Source organism: Podarcis gaigeae (genome assembly GCF_964106915.1).
Source record: "Podarcis gaigeae genome assembly, chromosome: 10".
Taxonomy (NCBI): Eukaryota; Metazoa; Chordata; class Lepidosauria; order Squamata; family Lacertidae; genus Podarcis; species Podarcis gaigeae.
The window spans coordinates 41,956,286-41,981,725 of record NC_139686.1 but is presented as its reverse complement, the minus strand read 5'-3'; the positions used below and the strand labels follow the sequence as shown (position 1 = coordinate 41,981,725).

The following is a 25,440-nucleotide window of genomic DNA, read 5'->3' as shown; positions in this document are numbered from 1 at the left end:
AAAAGGCTACACAAATCTGCCCTAACAACACCATGTCAAAAATCTATTTTAAGAAAATATGCTATGCAAACAGAAAGATGAAAAATAACTTTATACATATTTATGTGAAACTTCCTTCTGTGCCAGATCAGACTATTGAGCTCAATACTGCTTTACTCTTACTGGAACATTAAAAAAGCTGCTTTGCCTTATACATGATATCCCAGTGTTGCCTCTTGTGACTACCAGTGGCTATCCAAGCTCTCCGACAGAGGTCTTCCCTATTATCTGCAACCTGCTCCTTTTAACTCGAAATTACAGGAGTTGAACTGAGCAACTTCTGCCCCCAAAGCAGTTTTCTATTTCAGTCCTGAAACAATTTGCTTAGAAGCAAGACCTAGCAGTTACAATTCTTGGAAGAAATGTGCTCTTCCAAATACTTGTGTGCAGGCCATTTATTAATTAATGTAATTTATAGGCCACAGAATTTTCAGGGCAGCTCACAACAAGAAATGCATAGAATGCCACAGCCCAAATCTAGTTAAATAAAACATATTTGGGTCCATCTGATTTTCCACCTCAGGTTTACATCTAGTAAGAAACTGCTGTATATATTAAATATCCTGTTTCAGATAATTGATAAGTAGCATCAGGGGGGAATATTTTCAGTTTCAGTCATTGAGTTTTCATGCCAAAAAACCCCCTGGACCTTCTCCCATGGAAACACCACTGAAATGCATGGGAAATTTCACGAGAGGATAGTTAATTTAAATGGGGTTTGTAAGGAGAACTGCTTGCCTTAAAGGGGCTACTATCTAGTTCAACCAGAGCATTCATTCCTGCAGTCAGTATTGCTCCTTGCATACGTACCAAGACTAGAAGCCACTTCATCCAAAGAAATTGTTGTTTTTTCTGCTGATAAAGGATAACTGGGGTAGCGGGCTAAGAACTTTTGGCACAGCAGCCCTAAGCTTTTCTGCTTTCTGCTGGGTCTCTGCTTTTCATATTCATCCACTGTTCCATCATCTACGGTGCCACACTAGAAAAAAATAAAATGGGTTGTAGTTGCCTGGTTTTTTAAATAACACTTTGTTATATGGCACGGTACCAGCAATACATGTTGTATTTTTAATAGGTAAGACCTGGCCTTTCAGCAGGAAAACGAAATACATGCATAAGGTATTAAGCAAGTCTAGAAAGTGGAGTTGTAGATGAAGAATAGCCAAGTAACCTCCAGATGTTGCTTGACTACAACTCCCATCTTCCCTGACCATTGGGCCTTGACAGCAGCATGGCGGACAGGTCTTGGACACCGGTAGCTCCTCTGACAAGCAGGACAGTACTGGAAATGTGGTGCTTTGCAAGGCGGCAAGGATAAAACTGGTCCGGTGTTGAATGTAATGAGCAACACTGCACGTTAGTTTTGATTGGGAGCCTTTCCACCTATCTCTAGAGCATTTCAACTTCACGAAGTACCTCATACCAATTAAAAACCATTGGCCTAGGGGCATAGGAAGCTGCCTTTTACTAAGCCAAGTAGCTGGTCCATCTAGCTTTTGCCCACACTGACTGGCAGCAGCTCTCCAGGGTTTCAGAAGGGACATTCCCATCCCTACCTGTAGATGCTTCTGCATGCCAAGCAAATGCTCTTCCACTGAGCTGTAGCCCTTCTGCTGCCTGCAGGCTTACAGCCCCAAAGGCACAACACAAGGAAAACTGGATGCAGAGGAAAGAGGGCAATTTTGAGAGAAAGCTCTTTAGCAACCCCGAAGGCCAGGTTTCGTACCACAAAAGAAAACTTCTGAAGCCTCTTACACTATAGTGAGTTTAATTGGCCTCCGCACCTAAGAGAAATCTTAAAAGATGCTGGAATGGCTCCAGTAAATAACTTTAAGGGCTACTGCAGTGCAACAAGTGGTCCTTAAAAGGAACATTTGTTAAAACAGCCTCAAATGCTGAAAGAAACTGCAGCTTACATTCCCCCACCACCTGAAGTTGTATTTTAAGCAATAATGTATGAAAGCGGTTCTCACTAGATTGGTTCTGGGAGTGACCATTCTCAGGAAGATTTCGGCTGCCTTAGGTAGCACTATGTTTTATGGTGCATGGTGGGGGCAGATTTTGGCCTTTGTATTTTAAAGAATTTGCAGAAAGCGTTTCTAAACAGGAACTGCTGATTTTATCCAAGGGGAGCAAGATTAATATGGCCAGTGAGTACAAGTAATCATGCTTTGAACAGGGAGTAGACAGCATTATTTGGAGAAGTTCACCAGAGGCACAATACAGCAGCTGGATCGGAGTGTACTTTAAACCACAAATGGGTAGCGTAAGGCTCACTGGACCTCCTTTGCTATTTATTAGAACCCAGCAGCAGCCAGCAGGGTGGGGCCACATTGCTACCCTGACTTCCCAATGCTGCAATTCGCAGGGGCTCACTGAGGGAGATCCAAGGAGCTCAGAGTGGCAGCAGCAAGTGTGTTGGCTCTGCTACCACCCAGAGCTCCCTGTGCCTCGCCCCTCTCATTCTCCGTAAGCAGCAGAAACACACGGTGTGGGCAGGTTGGGGCAGCAGCCAGTGCCCACCCACACTGTTCCTCTGGCTCCTGCTGCAACCCAAGGATGTACCAAGCAGTCCGGTGTAAAAGACACACAGTGAGCCAAGGAATCTCTTTTCAGTACAAAAACCGAGCTCAAAGTCTAACTCCTGCTAATGAGCTTTCTTCATTTCGGCAACCTAATTTCAGAGGGGAAAGTTGTACAGGCTGTCATGATGATTGTTTTATTATTATGCTGTATGTTGTTATTTATTATTATGCTCCATAAAGTATGTTTAATGTTGCACACCACCCTGGGAGCTTTTGATGAAGGGTGGTATATAAATAAAATAAATTAAAAAAAAACATTGTTACTGCTTTTGTAAAACAAGTGGGAGCCAGAAATCACTGCTCTGCTGCAAACTATCTAGAGATTCACCAGTGGATCCCAATCTACTACCTACGCGCCCCCCCTTTGAACCAGGGAGGGGTCAACTTGTTGACATGAGGATTTCTGAAAAACAGGAGAAGAGTAGAATTTTTTCATATTTTATGTATACATAATTACATCTTTTTAATTCATGATTCCAGTGACACAACAGCTGGTAGTCATTTATTGTGCAATATATTTGTAACGGCAGTGAATTTTTTAATATTTTTTTTTGGGGGGGGGGGTTAGAAAATTAAGTGTCTTGCTCATGTCACTTGGAAAGCACAAAGAGTCTGCCTGCTCCCCCATGCATTCTTGTTTCTAAGGAAGGTTCACATTCTCTAAGTCTTCTATGCTGGTGGCCCCGTGAAGCAGCCGTGCAGAGGAAGTAATATGTGACAGTACAGCTCAAAATGGCAGGCAAAGAGACAGCAAAGGAAGTGGCACTTTGGTCATGTGAGCAGAAATAGGAGAACGGCTGCGAAAAGTCAAATCAGAACAATTTGGGAGAGCTGTCCACAAATCAGATAAATGAAGAAGACTACAAATGAAATATTATTTAGTTCAAACAGATAATAAATGACTAATTCAAAACAAATGTGCTGTTGAAAGTCTCTCTTACCTGCAAGGAATCGGGAAAAGCGTCATTAAATTCATTGTTCTCAATTGGCCTGAAGAGCTCCTTCTTCTTTTCTCTGTCCCGCATGTCAGGGCTAGCAGCACTAATAAGCATCTTTAGGTTAGCTGTGGGGGTCCATGGATCTGCCAGGGGCCTATCCGTCAGCTTAACAGGTGTAATTGGACTTCTCTCGGGGGTGCAGGTTTTTTGCTTTGACAAATCAATGGGTTCATTTTTCATGGGAGTCTTTGGGGTCATTCTGGGTCGATCAAATATATTTTCCTATTAGAAAGAAAAGATAGCTTTGGAGATAACTGGAAGGCAGAGAAGCAGCCAATCAATGCTGCGGTCCTATTGTACCAAGAAACGGTGGCCTGCTCAATTACAAATGGCTCCCATAGAGATCTATGGGGCAAGATACACAGGCTAAATTTTAGGATGGAGTTGAGAGAGAACCTCATCCCAGACCCTTGTGTCCCAAAGGAAGGAGACAAGTTTATATCCAGTGCATTGCTTTACCTTAGCCATATAGGCTGGGGAATAAAGCAATGAATGCACTTTAGAAGAACTCTACTACTGTACAGTCTTACCTCAGTTCTCGAATGCCCTGAAGCTTGTACGTTTCGGCTCCCAAACAATTGAAAACTGGACTCGAGTGTTCCAGTTTTTTGAACGTTATTTTGGAAGCCGAACAGCCAATGGGGCTTCCATGGCTTCTGATTGGCTGCATGAGCTTCCCGCAGCCAATCAGAAGCCACATTTTGGAAGTTGAATGTTTCGGAAGTCGAACGGAGTTCTGGAACGGATTCTGTTTGACTTCCGAGGTACGACTGTATTTTACTTCCTAGGTGCCCATTCAACTGCTTCAGTCTGGGGAACTGGCACCATTACAGCTGCCACATAATTATTCCACAATTGAAAGAAAATGATTATTTTTATACCTGCATATTGGAACTCTCTGCCTATTGACAGCTGACAAGAACCTCTGCTGGCTCTTTTCAGGACCTGCTCAAAACAGGTTTTGTTTAGGCAGGTCTATCCAAACATGTAGAAGTTGGTGTGTTTCAATCTCTTTTGTACTGTTCATTTTTCTATCATTTTAAAATGTTTTAAATTGTAAATTTTAATATTTCATGTAAGCCACTTAGAGGCTCTATTACACCCAAGCAGGATGTAAATTTTGTTAAATAAAAATAAATGAAATAAATATCTGTGACCCCCCTCACATCCCAGCCCCCACCAATGGACACTACCCTGAGGTGCTAGGATGTTTTAAGAGCAAGTTATCACACAGCCACACAGGCCCTCCCTCTAAACACGGTTCACCCAATACAATGACAGGCATTTTGTTCAAACATATTGGGCCTGAGCTAAATACCTGTCAGTCCAGTAGCAAAGAGCAAAATACAGTTTTATGGTCAGGGAACAATGCTCAAGGTTAGCATTGTTCCTAAGATTAGGGATTTAATTTTTGCCATAGGATTAAACGCCCTTCATGTAAATGGGTGAAAAGTGGGTGGGAAGGTAAACGGCGTTTCCTTGCACTGCTCTGGTTCGCCACATGACCTGGAAGCTGTACGCCGGCTCCCTCCGCCAATAAAGCGAGATGAGCACCACAACCCCAGAGTCGGCCACGACTGGACCTAATGGTCAGGGGTCCCTTTACCTTTACCGTGTTCATAGAACGCAGTGGGAACCATTCACCAGCATAGGCCCTTGACATTTTCATAAACCTATCCAGGATCATAGCTGTCAGCTTTTCCCTTTTCTTGCGAGGAATCCTATTCGGAATAAGGGAATTTCCCTTTAAAAAAGGGAAACGTTGACAGCTATGCCCAGGATACTATTTCTTGGTCACAGAAGAACATGACAGAACCTATGGAAATTACTACTGTACATTCTGAAATCTTATATTGGTTACCAATACTTAAAATACTGGTAAAAAACAGTTTTTAAATTGTGCAATGCTTTCACTCTTTTCTGGAAGGGTTAACAAAAATACATACACACAATTCTCTTTAAAAAATCTCAATTAAAATCAAATTAACTGAGTTAAAAACAGTTGCTAAGTTGATGAATGCACTTGGAGAAAATTTCACATTGAAACTATACATTTCTATCCGTGGGAATTGCCAAGGTATGATTACACAAATCTCTGAAGAAAACTGTCTATTGAACAAGTATCTCATCCCTGTTCTGTGTGATACATCATACTGACTCATGTATTCTTTAACCAGTGATTAAGTTCATTTGGCAGGGATTTAACAGACTCACTAATCTGGTCTATTGCATATTTTGCTTGACTTAAATGCCAGAGACGCAGGCCTGGTTCACACACTGTGGTAAAGGTTCCGTGCAAGTGGGCTCCTGGGAAAGCCCACAAGTCACTTTGCCTGCAAATTCTGACTTAGCATCCCACACAAATGCAGGTTCATGTTTCAGCTCCCTCTTCACTAACCATGTGCTGTATGGTGTCATTCAAACCCAGGCTTGTAGTTAAGGACTCTTCTCACTAAACACAAGTTGTAGTGAGGAAAAGCATAACCATGGACCCAGGTATCAATGACATGCTAAGCCAACCTTGGTTGAGCTCAGGAGTAAAAATAGACTAGGGCTGCAAGGTCCCAATAAACCAGAGTTTGGCTTACTGTGACATGCAAATGAAGCCACAGAATTCCCTCTCAGCTGTGGCCCAAACTTTAGCCTGCTTATTCCATCCTATAGAACTCAATGGGAGCCACACTTTGTGAGGGCGAAATTGAGTTTTCTTTCATACTGTGTTTCTCCTGCAAGACACCTTAGTTTTCTGCTACTTCAGACTTAATACATCTTACCAATATGGTCATGCCAATGCACACTGCTGTACCAGTACCATGTTTCTTACTTAAACCTCCTGCTTTTGGAAACTTTACAAGGCTGAAAAACAATTGTACTGTCCTCACTGGGACATCTATCTAACTTTTCTGGTGGGAATATAACCACAGCAGTCAACAGTCATATAGACTTGCATTGCCTGTTTGGTTAGCTAGTGTTAGAGATCTACTATAGATAACAGACAATGTCAAAAGAGCCAAAAGTGATTGCAGAACTTGAGCTGATTAATACCTACAATGGCAGCAAACTGAGACAAGCATATTTTTTTAAAAAAAATTAATGCTTTAAAACTATTGAATCAGAGAGCAAGATTATTTGTATACTTAATTGAGCTTTCTTCTGGCTTCTTCACTTTTACACACACATTGCTTGTAAATTTCCAGGCCTATTGTTCCACTAGCAGCTAGTCACTGCTTTTGCAGATTAAAAAGGTGCTATTTTGAGGTGAAGGTTGTGCTTCCCCCCTTAGATCAAGTCTATAATGTGAGGTTCCAGTCAACATAGAATGTAGCATCTCAGGAGAAACCAATCCATTGCATTGACTTGTACACCTCATTGATACAGGAGATCTCTTGCTGTATTCTGTTTTTGCTTTAATGCAACTGCCAGGTATGTGTGTCCCAGTTTGAATGGAACAGTCCTTTCCTGGAAGGAAAGCTTATCTCTGAAGCTGCAGCGGCGGAGCATATAACTCCACTCCTCTCATTTGGTTAACAGCAGCTTCAGAATGGTTGGAAGATAAAGGGTTAAGTACCCCTCCCCCCAATGCCACTGCTCCATTCAAATCCAGACCACTGCATTAAAGTAAAAACACTTGACACTGGAGACATTTTTTCTTGCTGTGCTTTCTGTTTAATCAGGAGCACCTCTTCAGGTTTACTGTTTCATATCTGAAACCAGGTATCGATCCATTTTGCTCAGTGAGAGCACTAGTAGGATACAGTACTGCATCAGCTTCAACCCTTTCACAGGTATAAGAGTCTGCCACAAACATGCAATCAGGAATGACAGGATTGTCCATAATCCCATGCCCATATGGCAAATGTCTTGCACAAAATCTCATTAATAGAAAAAATGACTCCTCATTTCCTTTAAAGGGCAGGGGTGGAGAAACTGGCTTTCTGTGAAATTAGAACCAAGGGGAAGATGTTTCAGTGCCCAACTGAAAGAGTGATTAAATATGTAAATTATTACAATTTTATTTTTAAATTTTATGAAGCTACTAACTATAATCATACTTAAAATGGTTTTGTTTTTTGAGTTGGACATTACAGGTAGGTTTTACTACTTTGGAATATTGTAAGTTCCACCATGATTTTAATAAATGAGAGCACAGTTTAGAACAAAGCCTGACGGCCGTGAGCAGATTTGAAAATACCAAACTGGGTGTTTAGGCACCTGCTTACCTTTTGAGCACTTTCTCCATCTTCATCTATAAAATCCCTTTTTCCATGTCTCGAGCTGATCAGGTCTTTTAGTGTTAAGCAGTTAACCTCCATCTGTAAAATTGAAAGTTGCACAAGAGGGTCAGCACCTTACATCATCTCCCACCTAAAAAAAATAAAAATCAGCTTTCGGGTCCTCTTCAAACCCCAAAATAATTTGGGCAAAGCTTATGAAGTTCACAGTGTTTTCTAAACACTAAATTAAAAAAAACAACCACCCAAAATAATAGAAGGGTCAGATTGGGGGCCAAGGTGAAGAAACGTATTACAGTATTAAAATATCTTCAGATTCAGTAGAATAGGTCGAAATTGGCCTGGGAGAGGAGGTGGGTGTCCCCGAAAAGTGGGGATCTTCTGAGGGCGAATCTGTCATTTGGGAGCTCAGGGTGTTCGCCCCGGGATCAGTTACTTTTGGCGCAAAGAACCTGGAAGTGAAATCCCAGCTTTGAAACTGAAGCGGGACAGAAACTGCCCACCTCGCAGCCCAAGGCGGTTGAGCGAGACTCGCGCCCTGAGAGCGGGAGAGACCCCGGCCCCCTCCCCAAAAGGTGGTCTCCCGCCCCCCGCCATGAAGCCTCTGTCTCGGCCGCCCCCTCGGAGCAGCCGTAGGGAAGAAGACGGCGGCACAAGCGCGGGAGACCCACCTCCCATTTTTCCCGCCCCGCAAGAAAAGTTCAAGAAACTTACATTTTTTCTCGAGAGTTTCCTTCCTGTCCTCTCAAAGGGAGACCTTCGCGTCAGCGCCTCCAGGCCCGCCAAAGCCGCAGCCGGGCTTGAGGCTCATGGGGGTGCCTCCGAAGGGGAAGAAAAAGAGCCCCCCGCCCCAATGCAGCGTTGACCTCCCGCGCCCTTCCTCCCTCGCTTGCGCCTGCGACGTGCCTGCACTGGCCGCTTCCCCGCAGCCCCGAGATTCCACTAGGCGCTAAAGCTTCTATTCTGGCGCCCTGCAACATATTTTTACAATCCGGCCAATCAGGCTTTCTCCGACGGGGCGTCCCCCTGGCGTTCCCGCCAATCAGATCGAAGCCTTGGCTCGGCGAGTTTGGCGCGGCATTCGGCGCGCTCTTGTCCCAAGGTCCCGCGCCGACGCGGTGGGGGGCCTTGCGGCTGTTTCCCCGCCGCCTCTGCCGCCCTCCTCCCACCTTGCGCCACCTGGGCCGCCCCGCCGCCGCCACTGTCGCTAGGCAGGAGAAGCGGGCAGCTCCGGATAATGAGAGGCGGCGCAAGGGAACAGATGGGGAAAGCTGGGGGGGAAACCTGATCCTAAGCGACGCTGCGAAGGGTGGCGGGACCGCTCGGCTTCCTCCCTCCCTTGCAAGTCTGCCGTTGGCAGCTCGGGCCCCGCCTGGAATCGCCTAGCGATGACAGGAAGTATAGAGCTTTCCCAGAGGGAGATACAGAATAAAACGAGGCGCCCTTTTGTTTTCCTGGCAGACAAGCGTTTCTGGAAAATAGGCACATTCAGACGTACAGTTTGATAAATAAATGCGCCCAGTTTGTCTAGCTGGCAGAATTTTCACGTGATTCCCACCTTTTAATGCATTAGGTCAGATTAAAGCCAGGCGCCCTGTGGCTAGAAATGCGGCACAAAAGGAAGCCTGGATGAACCCTTCATTCAGAGTTGCTTCTTCACACGTTAGGGATTTCCTACACGTAAAAAAGTGCTCATCTGTAAGCTGGGGAGGCTTGTGAGGAGGTTGCGCTGCTGTGAGTACGTTCTCTACCTGAAAGCTACGACTAGCTGCACACCTGTAGCAATAAACCTGTTGGATTGTGCCATATTGACATGTGTGCTTATGTAGCAGCTTTGGACCAGAAAACAATTTTATTAGTCTCCAGATGTCCCTACCAAGTACAGCAGAATGCCCATATTTAAAAAGAGAGAAATCAAAGTTATACAGTATGACGTATTCAAAAAGGTAATGTTACATCTCTTTGGGGATTATTTTTTTAATGTAGCCCCCTGTCCATGCCCAAATCTATGTGTTCCCTAAGCCTTAAACCTTAAAAATCTAAGTGGTAGTGACTTAGTTATAGAGCCTGACTGTCTGTTAAAGATTGAGCTGCATAACGAAGTACACTTCTGACACCCAAACGAGTAACTGGAGAACAGCATGACCCAAAAGACAAGCTGGCTGTGCCAGATCTAGAAGCAGTTTCACACACTTTGGAAACTAAGGTGCTTTTCAGTGTTGGATAGACAGCAATCTTTTTCATGACTTTGACCCAGATAATGGCAAAGTATCAAGTTTGGACAAGGCAGGTTCCAAAGTTGACTTGATGCAACTGTGAACATGGAGCTGTCTTGAGAAGATGTCACCTGGGCCCAACTCAGCCTCACTAACATCAGGGACACACAGTGACAACAGGCAGACTCATTTGTCTAAATCTTGGTCTGCCCTAACCATGTATGAAATGACTTTTGAGTAATCTGACATTGAGAGCAAAAGAGGCACCCACCACCAACACTTACATACCTGTCTCCAAGCATTTCCAGTGGAATTTACTTCCAGTATGGGAGCTTGGTGTAGGAGAAAGATATACAGGATATGGACTCTGAGGAGGTACAGGGAGATGTTAGAATCCTCACCCATGCGTTTGTTTTGCTCTAAATGTAGCTTTATACAGAGCCAGTCCAATACATTTTGTACATTTTGCTACCTGAGAAGTCCAATACATTTTGCTACTCATCCCCAAAGCTAACTGCACTGGCAGCTGAATCTTCACTCCTGATGACATGACTAGGCCTAGGTGATATATTGCCCAGGACCGGTATGAGGAGCAAATTGTGATGTCAGTTTCACTCAGTGGTATATTGCTGGTGAAACCATCACCACACCTAAGTCCCCTGCTAGCAGCGTCCCCTGGAGGGAGTCAAGAGTTCCTTCCTCCAGTGGGCGATGCTAGCATAGGGACTCAGGAGCGGTGGTGGTTTCACCAGCAATGTATCGCTGGGTGAAACCTCCATCCCCAGGGCCGGATTTGGATGAAGAGAAGTGCTAGGCTACTCCACTTGTGAGGCCCCTCCCCCGCCCACACAACTAGAAGAAAGTGGAAGAGCGTTATAAACAAAATTCAGTGAAGCCAAGGATGATGACGGGTGTTTAAAATGAAGTCTTGGGTTTGCAATTTTGGGAGAGGGAAGAATGCCCGCTGCAGAGTGGGCAGGCTGGCGAGGCTCCATAGATTTAGAGGCCCTAGGCTTCAGCCTACTTAGCCTATACATAAATCCGGCACTGGCCATCCCACTCTGCCATCATACTATAGAGAGGGAGAAACAAGCTGTATCAGCAAGGCGTCAATACAGCTTGTTCCTCCCTCTGCTCAACTGAGGAGTGTGCAGCTGCCCTTGCCTCAGTCAAGCAGTTAAAGGAGCCCCCAGCCCGGTGCTGGCTCCTGCAAGCTGGCAGTGGGGTGGAGGGTCTGTGAAACTGCTCAGCTGAGGGGAGCGCAGTTGCCTGTCTTGGCTGGGGGGGGGGGCGGACAAGCTGCATTGTCCTAGCCTGTAAGCCTGGGTGAAACCGCCTCTGCTCTCAAGGGTGAGAGCTGGGGCAGTTTCACCCGGTGTCTCGTGAGCAGAGGCCAGTGCATCTTGTTTTTTCTGCATCATGGTATATTGCCAAACTGTGATGTTTGCCTGGTAATGCACTGCGATGTTGAAAGCTGATATTGCCCAGCGCTAGACAAGACAGCATCTGCCACTACTCCCAAGGACACCAGGCTGGCTTAGAGGGTGCAGGGCAGGCCACCTGGCACACAACACTTTCCCAGTGCCTCACCACTTGCTCCTGGCTCTTGGCACAGTTAGGGCCCTCTGTAAAGGTACAGGTAAAGGGACCCCTGACCATTAGGTCCAGTCATGGTTGCGGTGCTCATCTCGCTTTATTGGCCGAGGGAGCTGGTGTACAGCTTCTGGGTCATGTGGCCAGCATGACTAAGCTGCTTCTGGCGAACCAGAGCAGCGCACGGAAATGCTGTTTACCTTCCCGCTGGAGCGGTACCTATTTATCTACTTGCACTTTGACGTGCTTTCGAACTGCTAGGTTGGCAGGAGCAGGGACCGAGCAACGGGAGCTCACCCCGTCGCGGGGATTCGAACTGCCGACCTTCTGATCGGCAAGTCCTAGGTGCTGTGGTTTAACCCACAGCGCCACCCACATCCCTAGGGCCCTCTGTGGCACTCGCCAAATCAGACACAAGTTTGCATAAAATTTTCATACACTTAATGTAACATGAAGATATCTACCCTTTTTTGCACATGACCCAAACATAAAATGGGTCATGCACAAGTATAAGATGTCCGACAGACAGACTATCAAACTGGCAATTCTTTCCCCATAATTGTAGATCCATACTACAAAAGGCTTACTTTGTTTAACATCTACCTGCCACATATCTATTAAAGACATGAGAGCCCTGCTCTCCTCTAATTCCAGCTCTCAGTCTTGGGAGAACCCAAGTTTCACAAATTGTAAGTGAGTCATGTTAACTGTAAATCTTTCATCAGCTGATCTTAGGGCGGCAATACTACGTTCAGGGCAAGATCAGACCTGGCAGGGGAGCAAAGGTGGTTTAAGATTTACACCAATTCAGTTCAGATGCTCATGCTCAGATAAATTAAAGATTTAAATAGTTAAAAAGCAAGCACCTTATTCATTTGCTGTGGTTATGTATTAATGCTCATAATAGCAGCAGCAGCAGCATTTTCTTTCTTTTTCATTTCCTGAGCAAAAGGGGTTTGAAATCCCCATTCAGCCATAAAACTCATTTGGTGCCCTTTGGCCATTCACTGTCTCTCAGCACAAACCTATATCACAGGGTCATTGTGAGGATAAAATGCCCATTTAAGTGTTTGTACCAGCAGTGCCACCAACCCACCTGCCTCAAGAATCCCAATATCCCTTCACGGGAGAGATAGCCACCCCTCCTTGTATATTGTTGCTACAATCAACCAGCCCCTCTCACTGCCCTACTACTGTATTTACATTGATGGGGGGACGACCATTACTGCACACTATCAGATTGGATAACAACACTCTCTGTCTTTTTCCAGCTCCCAACTTCATACCAATTAAACAAAGAATATCTCATGGACTGTTCTCCTGCCTACAAGATGATGCAGCCTCCAGTCAGGTGAGGTGGGGGGTGCCTACCCCCCCAATAAAACAACAACAATTTATTATTTATAGCCCTCCCATAAGAGATCACCAGCAAGTCTATGGCAAGACATCTGTACTTTACCAGCTCTTTAGGCACATACAGTGGTACCTCGGGTTAAGTACTTAATTCGTTCTGGAGGTCCGTACTTAACCTGAAACTGTTCTTAACCTGAAGCACCACTTTAGCTAATGGGGCCTCCTGCTGCCGCCGGAGCCCGATTTCTGTTCTTATTCTGAAGCAAAGTTCTTAACCTGAAGCACTATTTCTAGGTTAGAGGATTGTGTCTAACCTGAAGCGTATGTAACCTGAAGCGAATGTAACCTGAAGCATATGTAACCCGAGGTACCACTGTAAATGGTTGCCTAACAGACTTGGCCAGGCCCATTATTTTAGCAAAGAGGTTGGTTTGACCAGTTCAGCAGCCACTTCTACTACAAACTCCTTTCTTACAGATACAAGATTACAGACCTAGTTGGAAACCAGAGGCATCATCCAAACCATCCCATCCCATAACAGTACTTTTTCTTTTCTTTTCTTGAGAGTCATTAGTATATTCCTATATAGATTTGATCAGTTAATCTATTAAGACTCACAGGATTGGTCGACTGAATTTCCTTTAATTGGATATGAGATTTACAAGTAATAGTAGTACCCATGATTCTGTGTAATTGCTTAATATTGGCCGTTATTTTCACAACACACATTAAAAAACGCCATAAAGTCATTCAGGGAAGTAAATGCCAGTGCAGCCAAACTGCTGAACTGAAGTTCTAATGTGAGACCCTTTGGGGGAGGAAAACATCCAAGCGATACTGAACATATAAGCTGTGTTGCTAAGGATATTAGTGTTCTGTGTTTTCCTTTTTGTCGCCTAGATGGAAGTCTGCTGATTCAGCATTCCTTTTTTGTTCGGCTGGTTACTTCTATTGCCTTCTCAGGTTGCTTGTGACTTTTACTTAAATCAGTTTCAGGCTGACAAGTCTTAACTACCGTAATTGATAAAATATTGATTTATTTCTTCTTCTTTTAGTTTCAGTTTCAAAGTGATCAAACACATACTTCAAATTTAGCTTAATTGAACAGCTCTGATCACTGGGGGATGGGGAAATTAATAGCCACAACAGGAAACTGTTAGATTTTTTTTTTAGCGTAGTCATTCCTTTCAAGAAAGCCAAACATTTCTCCTTTCAAAGTTGCTTACTAAGAAGGTTTCCAGCATGTTGTAACTTGCTAGAAAGACAGTCATTCTTTTTTAAAAAATAAAAGAAAAAACATTATTTGTGTTTTAAAATTTATTTTAATGGATTTCTAAAATGTTTAATTTAATCTTTTTAAATTATTTGATTAGAAATATGTAACTATACCAGACGTTTTCAGTCACAATCACACCATGTATATTTTTTTTTTTTTGGGGGGGGGAAACCCTCACAATTGAACAAACAATGATGCATGACTGGTTATAAATAGATTGGTGAAATATACTCAGAGTCGCAAAGTGATTTCATGCTCTTTATTCAGCTCATAGTGGTGAGGAGGAATGAAAATGAATGTCCCTCAAAGTATCTGCTTTATATACATTATTTACACAATGGGCTGCACATGATTGGTTAATTCCGGAATTCTACTGTAAGCCAATCAGGTTGTGGATTCACTTCTATCTGGAGTATGATTGGGTGGTTCCTGCTAACCAATCGTACTGCTGCATTGTTCTAGGGCCAATCAGACTGTTGCATTCTGAATCCTATTGTTCTAGGACCAATCAGACTGCTGCCTTTTGGAGCCTATTGTTCTAGGACCAATCAGACTGCTGCAGTTTGGATCCTATTCAACTCAGTACATAACAATTGGACTGTCCCCAACATTTCTGGGAGTTCACCATGCAGAAGTATATCCTTAAATTCCCAGTGATGGTGCAGATTATGAAGCATTCTGTCATCCAAGCACCATTTACATCTGCTGCCTTCAGGCTAGCCAACAGAGCAAGCTTGGATCATCTCAAGCTCTTTTTTCTGCATTACTCACCCTGTCCTAATCTGCAATTTCACCATTGCTTAACGCCCACAGAAACCTCATGCTATTCTATGGTGATCCTCACTTTCTGCCACACTGACACAATAGATACACTGGATATTTGCCCTAGCTCTGTGAACTTTCACCATGGCTAATAACATATTGCTGTTAAACGATGGATTTAATTGATCTGTAATTAAACAACCACAATGTGACACTGATTTGACATAATTTCGATGCTAAAGTAAAATATTGCATGAGCTGTGGTGTGTGTATGTGTGTTCTTAGCAGAGTGTGACTATATATTGATTGCAATTGCAAATCTCTGGTTGGTGAAAGACAGGGAGGCAGAGGTCCAAGCACTTGTCAGTATCCACTAGTGATCATAAATATGATGTATCTTGCTGATTTAAATGCTATTCCATCTCTTTGCTGGACAGCTGGAAAGAGCCCGACACTGTTTTGAATAACCTGGTGCATTGGCTGGTTTTGCTCTTGGTTAAAAATGCCTCTGAATATAAATTGCTTTTTATCCCCTGAAAATATTTATAGAAGTACTTATTCAAATTAAATTTGGCATTTTTACATATTTAATGTTTAAACATGAGCTAACCATGAGACTTATATATATATGTGCAGTGAACATTTGTGTAGAGATCAGCTATCATCGCATAAAAACTCACTTGCTTGTCATAGAACACTGTATCAAGAGCTCAGGCTTCCATTAAGCACCCACGCTGAATTTTTGCTAACATTTTGGCAAAAGTTGCAATACAGTCCACAGTTGCTGATACTCTAGCCTTTGCAGGATCGCAGCCGAAATGTTTTTATCCTCTCTCAAGACTTTATAATGGAAGTTGGATAAGAGTAGACAGCTTTGGTTAATTAAAGAAATTTATTGACTGAATATAATTATAATGTATGCAATGTCTGCAATCCTATACCAACCTACCTGAAAGTAGTTCCTGTTGAACTCAATGAGGCTTACTTTTAGGTTTACTAAGGATGCAGGTGGTGCTGTCTTCTAAACCACTGAGCTTCTCGGGCTTGCCGATCAGAAGATGGATGGTTCAAATCCATGCAACCGAGTGAGCTCCCGTTGCTCTGTCCCAGCTCCTGCCAACCTAGCAGTTAGAAAGCATGCCAGTACAAGTAGATAAATAGGTACCGTTTCCATGTGCTCTGGTTCCTGTCACAGTGTCCCGTTGCACCAGAAGCGGTTTAGTCATGCTAGCCACATGAACCGGAAAGCTGTCTGTGGTCAAACACTGGCTCCCTTGACCTGAAAGTGAGATGAGTGCCGCAACCCCATAGTCGCCTTTGACTGGTCTTAACCGTCCAGGGGTCCTTTATCTTTACCTTTTTTTACTTCTGAGTAGAACGACACTCTCAATGAGGCAATGAAATTGGTGTAGGGCCATTTGTGACACTTAATCTACATGGTTTAACCATATAGGGGGAAAGGGCTGTGTAAAACGATCATATTGTGAAAATATTGAAATTGTCTATTTTATTGTGATTACCTTTGCCTGGGAGCCATTCTTCCAATAAATACCACAATATAACTTTTTATTCCCCCCCCCCCAATCCCTTCCAATAGCCAATCTCTGCAGTGGACCAACTGAATGTAGGGCATGGTGGCTTTTAAATAAATTGCAGGGAAGGAATATTTTCTTGGAAATTAATGCAGTAACTACTGTTCCAAACTGTGTGCCTTTTCCCTGAGCATTTTCTGAAAATTAGTAACTCTTTTCTCATTCATGCCTCTAGCTTGAATGCTAATATGTACGATCAGCCAACATCTGACACTCTCCATACCAACAATTCTGGAGTTCATTTACAGAGAAAGTCATAACTCGGTTGTGTGCTTAAATGTGCAGTTCTGTTTTAGAGTGTATTTCTGAAGCATTCGAAAATATGATGAAAGGTAATTTGGAAGAATGCAGGAAAGGTGATTTGGACAAACATAAATCCTAAGGACTGGAGCACAAGAAATGGATCTGAACAGTGTAGTTTCTATAAGTGAATATGGGAAGGACATGTCTAGTACATTCTCAAGACAAAATTTATTCTTGGCATATCTGCAATGGATTTTGCTCCATGATTCACCTGTCATTTACTTGGTTAAATCTCTGGTAAAGCTTCCTACAAATATAGGTGAAACGAACCTCTGAGTAATGTATTCTTCTTGTTGAAGAACTTGTGTTCTTCTTCTGCACTTTTCTAAGAAATATGGTGGCCATAATTTTCCAGGTAGAAATAATTTATTGACATATGTCCAGATTCTACAGTGAGGTACCCTTAATTTCATTCAACAGGTTAAGGTTGGGAGGAATTTCATTTAATAATGGGCAAAACACAGTATTCTAAAACAACATTACTGCATGCTAGGGATATCCTTAACTAAAACGGAAATAGACAGTTGTCAGGCTCCATCTACTGGTAAACGACATGTAAAGTAGGCTCACCTCACCCACTGTCAGCCCTTGGGCCAAATGTGAATTTAAAGTTGTCAAACAAGTTGCGAAAGGCAGGGCGCAGAGGGCTGTCGCAACATAACTTCACTTGCAGGTTATGTTGGAGGGTGGAGCTGTTCCCACCTACCTTTTCAATGTGGTTGCTAGAAACATGTGAGTGAAGTCACTCCGTCAGGCAGAGTGGCCAAACACATGATCTGGGGATAAACGAAGAAGTCCCTGCTCCAAATGCCACCCTTTATGGATTTCTGGGTGTCATCTAAAAGGAGCAGGGTCTTATCTGTAGTGGCTCTCAATTTATACAAGGCTCTCAATAGGTCCATTGATCCCCTTCTCTTGTTTTCTTTCAGAAGCAAGTAAAACACTCCCATTCTGTCAAGCTTTTGGAAATTGAATTGTCTTTTGCTGTTTGTTTCTAATGTTGTTGTTTAAAAAGTTTTTATGATGTAACTCACCTTGGAAACTGTGTTGAAAGGCGCTATATATACGGTGTATAGAAATAAGTGTGGGTCCACCAGCAAAAGTAGTTGCTGAGCAGGTTTGTAAAGCAAGGTCTGGCATTCACACTGGGAATCTGTAGCAAATGTAATAAATAAATGAAATAATTCACTTCAGGTATCACTTTCCTCAGGACAGTGATGCCCTCTAGATGTTCCATGTTGGGAATCCCAGTACTAGGTCTTAGTATCTGGCCCTATGGATGCAATCTAACCATATTCCAAAGCTTCACATGGATCACTCCCTGTGATTTATTAATGTATTATTATTCACCCCCCAAAGCTTTGGGGTAGGATAAAAACCCACATAAGCACAGACTGCTAATTGTAAAGAGCTTGGGCAATTTGTTTATAAGCCAAATATCAGTGATACAAAGACTTCATCATTAACCAGAGGAGACTGCTAGCCTGATTTAAATGTTGTGCTTCATAGGTTTTCTGGCAAGGGAAGCTTTTTAACTATTGACCCTGTACACAAATCTAAGCCTATTATAAAGTGATAGCTGTCATAAGGACGGCTAGCCAGATTCATTTTAAATGGCTGTTGAGTGTTCATCTTTAATGAAACCTTGAAACATCTGTTTGTGGTCAGCTGTGAAGCATTTCTGTAGCTCACGGTCATTCTGTCTTGTATGTTTTTTTGTAGTTAGGTTAAAAAAAAAAATAAGAGCCCATGTCTGGAATCCTGATCTAGGATTTAGCCTCTGGGGTGCTAATGCTACCATTGGCATTGCAGACATAAACTGCGTAATTATGCTGCAGTGATGTTGTCTCTAGCCTGAGTGGATGAGCTGCAGCCTGTGCAATCCGATGCTCCCCATACCTCTGGGAATTCACTCATAGTTTGAAATTAATCTCTCACAGCTGCTTTGGTAAAGCAGGTGAAAAGTGAAAATAATTATCAAAGCTCTGTGACCTCTTATAATTGTGTGAAATCCGCAGAATATGGGCTGACAGAGGTCGCTAACGTAGCTTGCAGTTTGCTGAAATGACATGCTGCTTAAAATAGATAGCACTGGGTTTTTTCTTCTTCTTCCCCTTTTTCTTTTCTTGAAAGGGTAGGTAATCAATTCTGCAGGCTGGGGAACAGTTCCCTCTTTTCAAGCCATCCCGTGAATGAATGGCTCATGCCGCAAATTCAAAGGCCTAAAAACACACAATCAGTGATCCACAGGGGCGCATGCCCTAGATCTGCATGGACACTGAGGTTTTCTGCTTGTTTTGTCTCTGATCCTGTCAAACCCATAAATTGCTTTTTAAAATTATGCCAGGTTTTAAAGAAAGCAGTTACAGTTCTTCATGGTTTGAGTGCATGTGTATGAGGCTATGCATGCCAACAGATCACCTATGCAAATTATGCTCATGTTCCCTCCCTCCTCCACTTACAGTTTTGTTATTGCAGGCATTTCTGATTCATGTGCCCCAACCTCTGTCCAGTACTGTATTGGCAATTATATTTCACCATTTCATGTAATTCATTGTCTTCATCTTGACCAAGCATAGAAACATGCTTTTATAGACATTATAATGGGCATTGTTTATATATTTTTTTTTCCTGGATGAAGCTGATTATTTGGATTCCTTTCAGTCTAGCTTCCATCCTGGTTTGATACCGAAACTGCCTTGAGCTGTGCACACGCTATGCCATTAAAGCACATTCAAAGCACATTTCTCCTCTCAAAGAATTCTGGGTACTGTAGTTTGTTAGTGGTTGCTGGGAACTGAAACTCTGATAGGGGTAAACTACAACACCCAGAATCCTTTGTGCGGAAGAATGTGCTTGGATACTCTGGATGACTTGCACTTGGAGATTGGTGGGGCAGTTCATCCCTTTGGATTCTCAGTAGCATTCAGTACCATGCATGATGTCTTCTGGGTTATCTCTCGTGAGTGGAGTTGGGGAACACTACAACTAGCATTGGTCAATTGTGTGTTCAGACCTTTAAACCTCCCCTTAAATAAATTCAGACAAGACTTAGATTTTGGTTTGGTTTTTGGCAGAATTTAGGCCACAACTTTATTGATTACAGCAAATGAGGGCTTGCATAGGCTCTGGTTCGACTAGCTCCCTGCCATGCAGGTAGCGCTGACCCAGGGCACCAGCATAGGTCAGCCTAGGGTGAAACCTGGATAAGCGGAAAGCCGGGAACAGGCTATCTCTGCCACCCAAATGCCTCCCTAGACTCAGGCACAGGCACAACCCCTCACAGGGGTTGACTAAACCATTGAGTCCCTGGATTCCTTTAACGGAATACCCTTCACATAGGGATGGTGAGAGCGTTTTCCCATCCCTATCACCTGAGCAAGAGCCTATTCATAACCTTACAAGTTGTGACGATTTGCTACGCAGCAGGCAAAACCCAAATGGCACCAGCCAATCAGCCAAGTGGGGAAAATTCCTGCCGTGCCCCTGTCCCAACGAGAGACGACACACGATGGCATAGCAAGGTCAAGCGCACAGCCTAAATATAGAAAGAGGAAGCTGCATAGGTATAAACTTGATCTGTTTAGCATGCATCCCATTGGCCTGATTAAACCCAGCATCAAGGGACCTACCAATTGGGTGTTGTGGCTATCCAATCATATGCACCCACAAGACAGGGTTTGGTTGCCAGGTCTCACCGCAACATGTGCCCTCTTTAAGGGAGGACCTGATTTCTAAGAGCCAGGAGCCAAAAAGTTGTTAAGAATTACTGCTGGCCAGCCTCACAGCCATTGCCCTATGGGATACGGCAAGAGTCCATCTTGCCCCGTGTGCTTTTTAACACCTGCATTAAATTACTGAGTGGGACCAGAGTGTTACCACCAGCATGCTAATGATACTCAGCTCCAGTGCTATTTTTCTAGAAAAAGAGGTGCTGGAACTCACAGTGAATGCCTCAGTTGTTCTCTTAAAATGGCAACGGCACCCATCTGAGAGGTGATGGAACTGAGTCCCTCCTGAAAAAAAGCCCTGTTCAGCTCTGTCTCTCACTTTTATCAGATCCTAAGGAGATAGTGGAAATCATAAACTGAAATGTTGGGGCAGTAAAGAAAGGGATGAAGGAGAACAAACTGACACTTCATCCAGATAAGGTGGAAGTATTTTCCATAGTATTTGTTAAGTTGTGGGCGGACATATCAGACGACACAGCGATTCTTCCAAAGCAGCTCTTTATTTGTAAGCTGGACAGAACTGAACAGCAAACAGCTCAGCCGGCCTGCTTTTGTAGGCAGCCGGCTGTCAACATTGTATCAACAACAACCCAGGGTTTCCCGCCTAAAATAACTGACGTGGACCTGAGTGAAAACTACATATACAATACTCCTGGTGGCCAGGGTGAGAACTTCAATACATAACACCCCTCTCCACCGAGATAAGGCGTTAGTTACAATCGTAATGGTTTCCTTACATACAGCACTACACGTAATGGTTCAATTAGGCACAAAGCATATTGGTTACATTTCACATACTTCCATTAGATCAACAGTGTTACATGTCCAACAACATAGTCCTTTAAATACGGTCTACTGGCCTTGTGGATTTCCTGGGCAGAGAGTTCAACAGCTTCTGAGGCCATGGCCTCTTCAGTGGCTTTCTGCAGCGTGAGTTCTGGCTTGGCGAGGAGACACCGTTGCAGATGGATGTCCCTGACCCCGCAGATGATTTGATCCATCAGGGCATCATCTAAGTCTCGGAACTCGCAGTGCATTGCAGCCTGTCGGAGGGTGGTGGTGTAGTTGTTGATTGACTCCACCTCTGCCTGGTTCCGGTGGTAGAACACATGGCGGGCAGCAATCTTGGATGGCTTTGGGGCATAGTGGTTGCAGAGCTTCTCTTGAATCGTGCCCCAAAGTGCTGCCTGGACTGCTAGAGGCGCAACCAATGCTCGGGGCGTCGCGAACACTTTGGGGCCACAAAGGCTGAGGAGAGGTCCCGCTTCTGCTCTACAAACCCTCTTGTCAGCTCTTTTGCTTGGAGGTAGCAGCCAAACCGAGCGAGGTAGGAGTCTCATGATTCAGAGGCTGGGGCAAACGGCGGTAGAGGCACAAGTGAAGCCATGGTTCTGATGCCAACGTGGAGGCAATGGATGGAACACCGTGCTCTAGCCAGAACGGTCAGCTCTGAATTGGTTCTGCTCCGTGATTTCGCTCAGTGTTTCAGCTCAGTGTTTCAGCTCAGTTCAGAGGGTGGCTGCATCTGGCTGTGCTCTGATGTCCATCCATCCATCCTCGTCGCCAGTGTTAAGTTGTGGGCGAACATATCAGACGACACAGCGATTCTTCCAAAGCAGCTCTTTATTTGTAAGCTGGACAGAACTGAACAGCAAACAGCTCAGCCGGCCTGCTTTTGTAGGCAGCCGGCTGTCAACATTGTATCAACAACAACCCAGGGTTTCCCGCCTAAAATAACTGACGTGGACCTGAGTGAAAACTACATATACAATACTCCTGGTGGCCAGGGTGAGAACTTCAATACATAACAGTATTTTAGTTTAACCAACAGCAGGAGTACAATGACCTGCCTTCGATGGCGTCGCACTGATAATAGGTTTACGCCTTGGGAGTGCTACTTGATTCAGTCCTGCTTTTGAATACTGAAATGATAGTAGTGACTAGGGATGCTTTTTTTAGCAGCCTAGTCTGGCATGGTGGCTATACCCCTTCCAAGAGAAAAAAGACTTGGACACCGAAATTCAGGTCTTAGCAGCGTTCTGACTACATCGCTTATAAGACACTTTATGTGAGGCTGTCCATGAAAAGTGTGTAAAAAAATTCAGTGAGAAAATGCTGCCACCTGTTTCTTACCTGGAGACTATTAGACAGAGCAAAAGACTCCGGTATTAATTTATTTTCATTGTCTACTTGTTAATTTCTAGGCTCAATTCAAAGTGCTTATGTCCCAAAACCTATCATAGATCAACTGTCATAAAAAGAGTCTTAATTCAACAGTCTTCAAGAGAGGTAAGCTTCGTTTTGGTAACAGCATCTTGTTTGTTAAGAAATGAATATATACATTATTTTCCCCTTCCCCTCCTTTTGTTTTGTTTTGAGAAATTAGGCTTGTTCCATGATTTTTTTGTTTGTTTCAAAGAAACCTCCATGTTAAATAATAAGTTAAACTATAAGTTCATATTTGTTTGCTTATTTATACAGCATTACTATCCAATCAGAGGCCCTCAGAACGGCTTACATAAGAAGAGTTTGAAAAGTTTGGATTTTATATCCCACTTTATCACTACCCGAAGGAGTCTCAAAGCGGCTAACATTCTCCTTTTCCTTCCTCCCCCACAACAAACACTCTGTGAGGTGAGTGGGGCTGAGAGACTTCAGAGAAGTGTGACTGGCCCAAGGTCACCCAGCAGCTGCATGTGGAGGAGTGGGAATCGAACCCTGTTCACCAGATTACGAGTCCACTGCTCTTAACTACTACACCACACTGGCTCTAGTTCTAAGCCAGTTCTAAGATGGATCTCAGGCTCAGAGCAGAAAAACACATGGCATACAAGGAAAAACAAGTGGGAGGGAGGAGATAAAAGCAAGCTCAAGTTCTTAATGTTACAGTTCTTGAAGTTATAGCTGATTTCAGTGGCACTTCTGGGCTGTCTTGCAGTCCCTGCCCTCACCCCCAGATCAGATCCAACAACAAGAGAGCAACCTTCAGGCCAGGAAGACAGGGTTAGCTCCTGCCACACAGTGCTTCCCTCAGACAACTGACTTGATGGCAGCTAGAATCCTGAAAGGAAGGGAGCTTGATGGAGTTACCCTCCTCCCTTGCCAAAGTCAGTGGTGGTTTCCAGGCTGTCTCTCTGCCCCATTGCTAAGTACTCTTCTCCCCAGATCAGATCTAGGAGCAGTGTTAGCGACAATGTCCAGGCCAGTAGAACAGAGTAGTGCATGTTATCATTGCTAATGCCCATGCATACCAGCATTTTAAAGGTTTGTGTTCGCTAATAGTTATTTTAGTACTTTCCATGTTGCACAATTCTTAGCTTCTCTGCACAGGTCCTCATGTAGCCCTTTTAATAATTGGAAGGGGTGATTGTAAGTCTATTCCCTTTCTCATACAAATGTCCAGCATACCTGAAGGAGCACCTCCACCTCCATTGTTCTGCCCGGACACTGAGGTCCAGCGCCGAGAGCCTTCTGGCGGTTACCTCGCTGCGAGAAGCCAAGTTACAGGGAAGCAGGCAGAGGGCCTTCTCGGTAGTGGCACCCGCCCTGTGGAACGCTCTCCCACCAGATGTCAAAGAGAACAACAACTACCAAACTTTTAGAAGACATCTAAAGGCAGCCCTGTTTAGGGAAGCTTTTAATGTTTAATAGGTTATTGTATTTTAGTGTTTTGTTGGAAGCCGCCCAGAGTGGCTAGGGAAACCCAGCCAGATGGGCGGGGTATAAATAATAAAGTATTATTATTATTATTATTATTATTAAAAACTTTTTCTGCTCCTGCCGCCCACCCACTTTGAAAGAGGTGTGTTTTTCCCTGCCAGCAATCCCACTGGCTGTTTGTTTATTTGGGGAAGAGGTATCTTTCTCCCACTGAAGGGCTAGCTCCCTGCAGAAAGATTCTCCTCCTCCATTATGTCTGAACAGTTTTCATGCTGTCCCCGGAGAATCAGGGATAATACAAGCATAGTGTAGTACAGGAAGCTGATGTCTGTGCTGCTAAAAAAAAAAAAAGTAAATAAATCAGCCCTTCTACAAGCTCTTGGTCTCAAGCAACAATCAGCTCATAGTGGGTAGAAAATCTTTGCTTTCTGTGTCTATGGTACATGTTTGCAATGCAGCTGTTGCACTGATACCAGTCAATTTGTGATAAAAACTACCCTACCACTCAACACTTCATTTCAGAAAATTAGCCCAGATCTTCTGACTCCATGATTCCAATGTCTTTTACTTGCCTGAAGTGTGAACCATGATAGCTGCAATCAACAAGGGGATAACAAGCTGGCAAGCAGGAGATGGTTGAATTTCTTACCTGATTGAAAATATCTGCAGTGCTTTGGAAATTCAGAAAGCATTGAATGTGTACAGTAGCTTTGAGAAATATTCAAAGATTATCTTACTAACTCAGTTTTTTTAAAAAAAGAAATATTGCTCTACAGCATCTGGTAGAGTCATTGTTGGAAAGAGGATAATGAGCTAAATGTTTCATTTACTATGGTAATTCCTTCCTTTCTCTCAAAGTGAAGTTTATTCATTCATTTGGTGTATCCATCTAGAATTCTCAAGATAGTACATTTTTTTGTAGCTTATATGTATGCAGTACACTAATTTGACTTGATCCTAGAATTTGATTAGAGTCTAAAAAACCTTGCAGTTGGATATAGAATCTAGGAACTTCTTCAAAAGCGTGACATTATAAAAAGCTACACTTATATTCTACCTTTGTCTCCTTTGTGCCTTTCAGGTCATTTTTACTGAGAGAA

General features: G+C 43.6%; 1 protein-coding gene and 2 long non-coding RNA genes across 5 annotated transcripts in view; 2 read left to right on the top strand and 1 right to left on the bottom strand.

Annotated features, from left to right (window-relative positions):
• The window catches only part of E2F7 (E2F transcription factor 7), a 25,114-nt gene extending 16,295 nt beyond the window's left edge, over window positions 1-8,819 (bottom strand). Inside the window, exons 1-4 of one of the 3 annotated variants that reach the window (XM_083699121.1) lie at window positions 8,569-8,819; window positions 7,843-7,935; window positions 3,566-3,844; window positions 850-1,018 (exon numbers count right to left, since the gene is read on the bottom strand). In XM_083699121.1, coding sequence (XP_083555247.1) covers window positions 850-1,018; window positions 3,566-3,844; window positions 7,843-7,935 — 541 coding nt within the window. In that variant the 5' untranslated portion in view covers window positions 8,569-8,819. Of the gene's footprint in view, window positions 1-849; window positions 1,019-3,565; window positions 3,845-7,842; window positions 7,936-8,150; window positions 8,170-8,568 lie in introns of those variants that run through there. The other 2 variants (XM_083699123.1, XM_083699122.1) reach the window with 2 other exon arrangements.
• On the top strand, window positions 7,859-12,976 carry LOC310825714. The gene is made up of 3 exons (XR_014555475.1): window positions 7,859-7,923; window positions 8,555-9,800; window positions 12,935-12,976. It is a non-coding gene; the product is annotated as an uncharacterized lncRNA (long non-coding RNA).
• Window positions 12,968-25,440, top strand: LOC310825744. The gene is made up of 3 exons (XR_014555508.1): window positions 12,968-13,014; window positions 22,885-22,969; window positions 25,422-25,440. It is a non-coding gene; the product is annotated as an uncharacterized lncRNA (long non-coding RNA).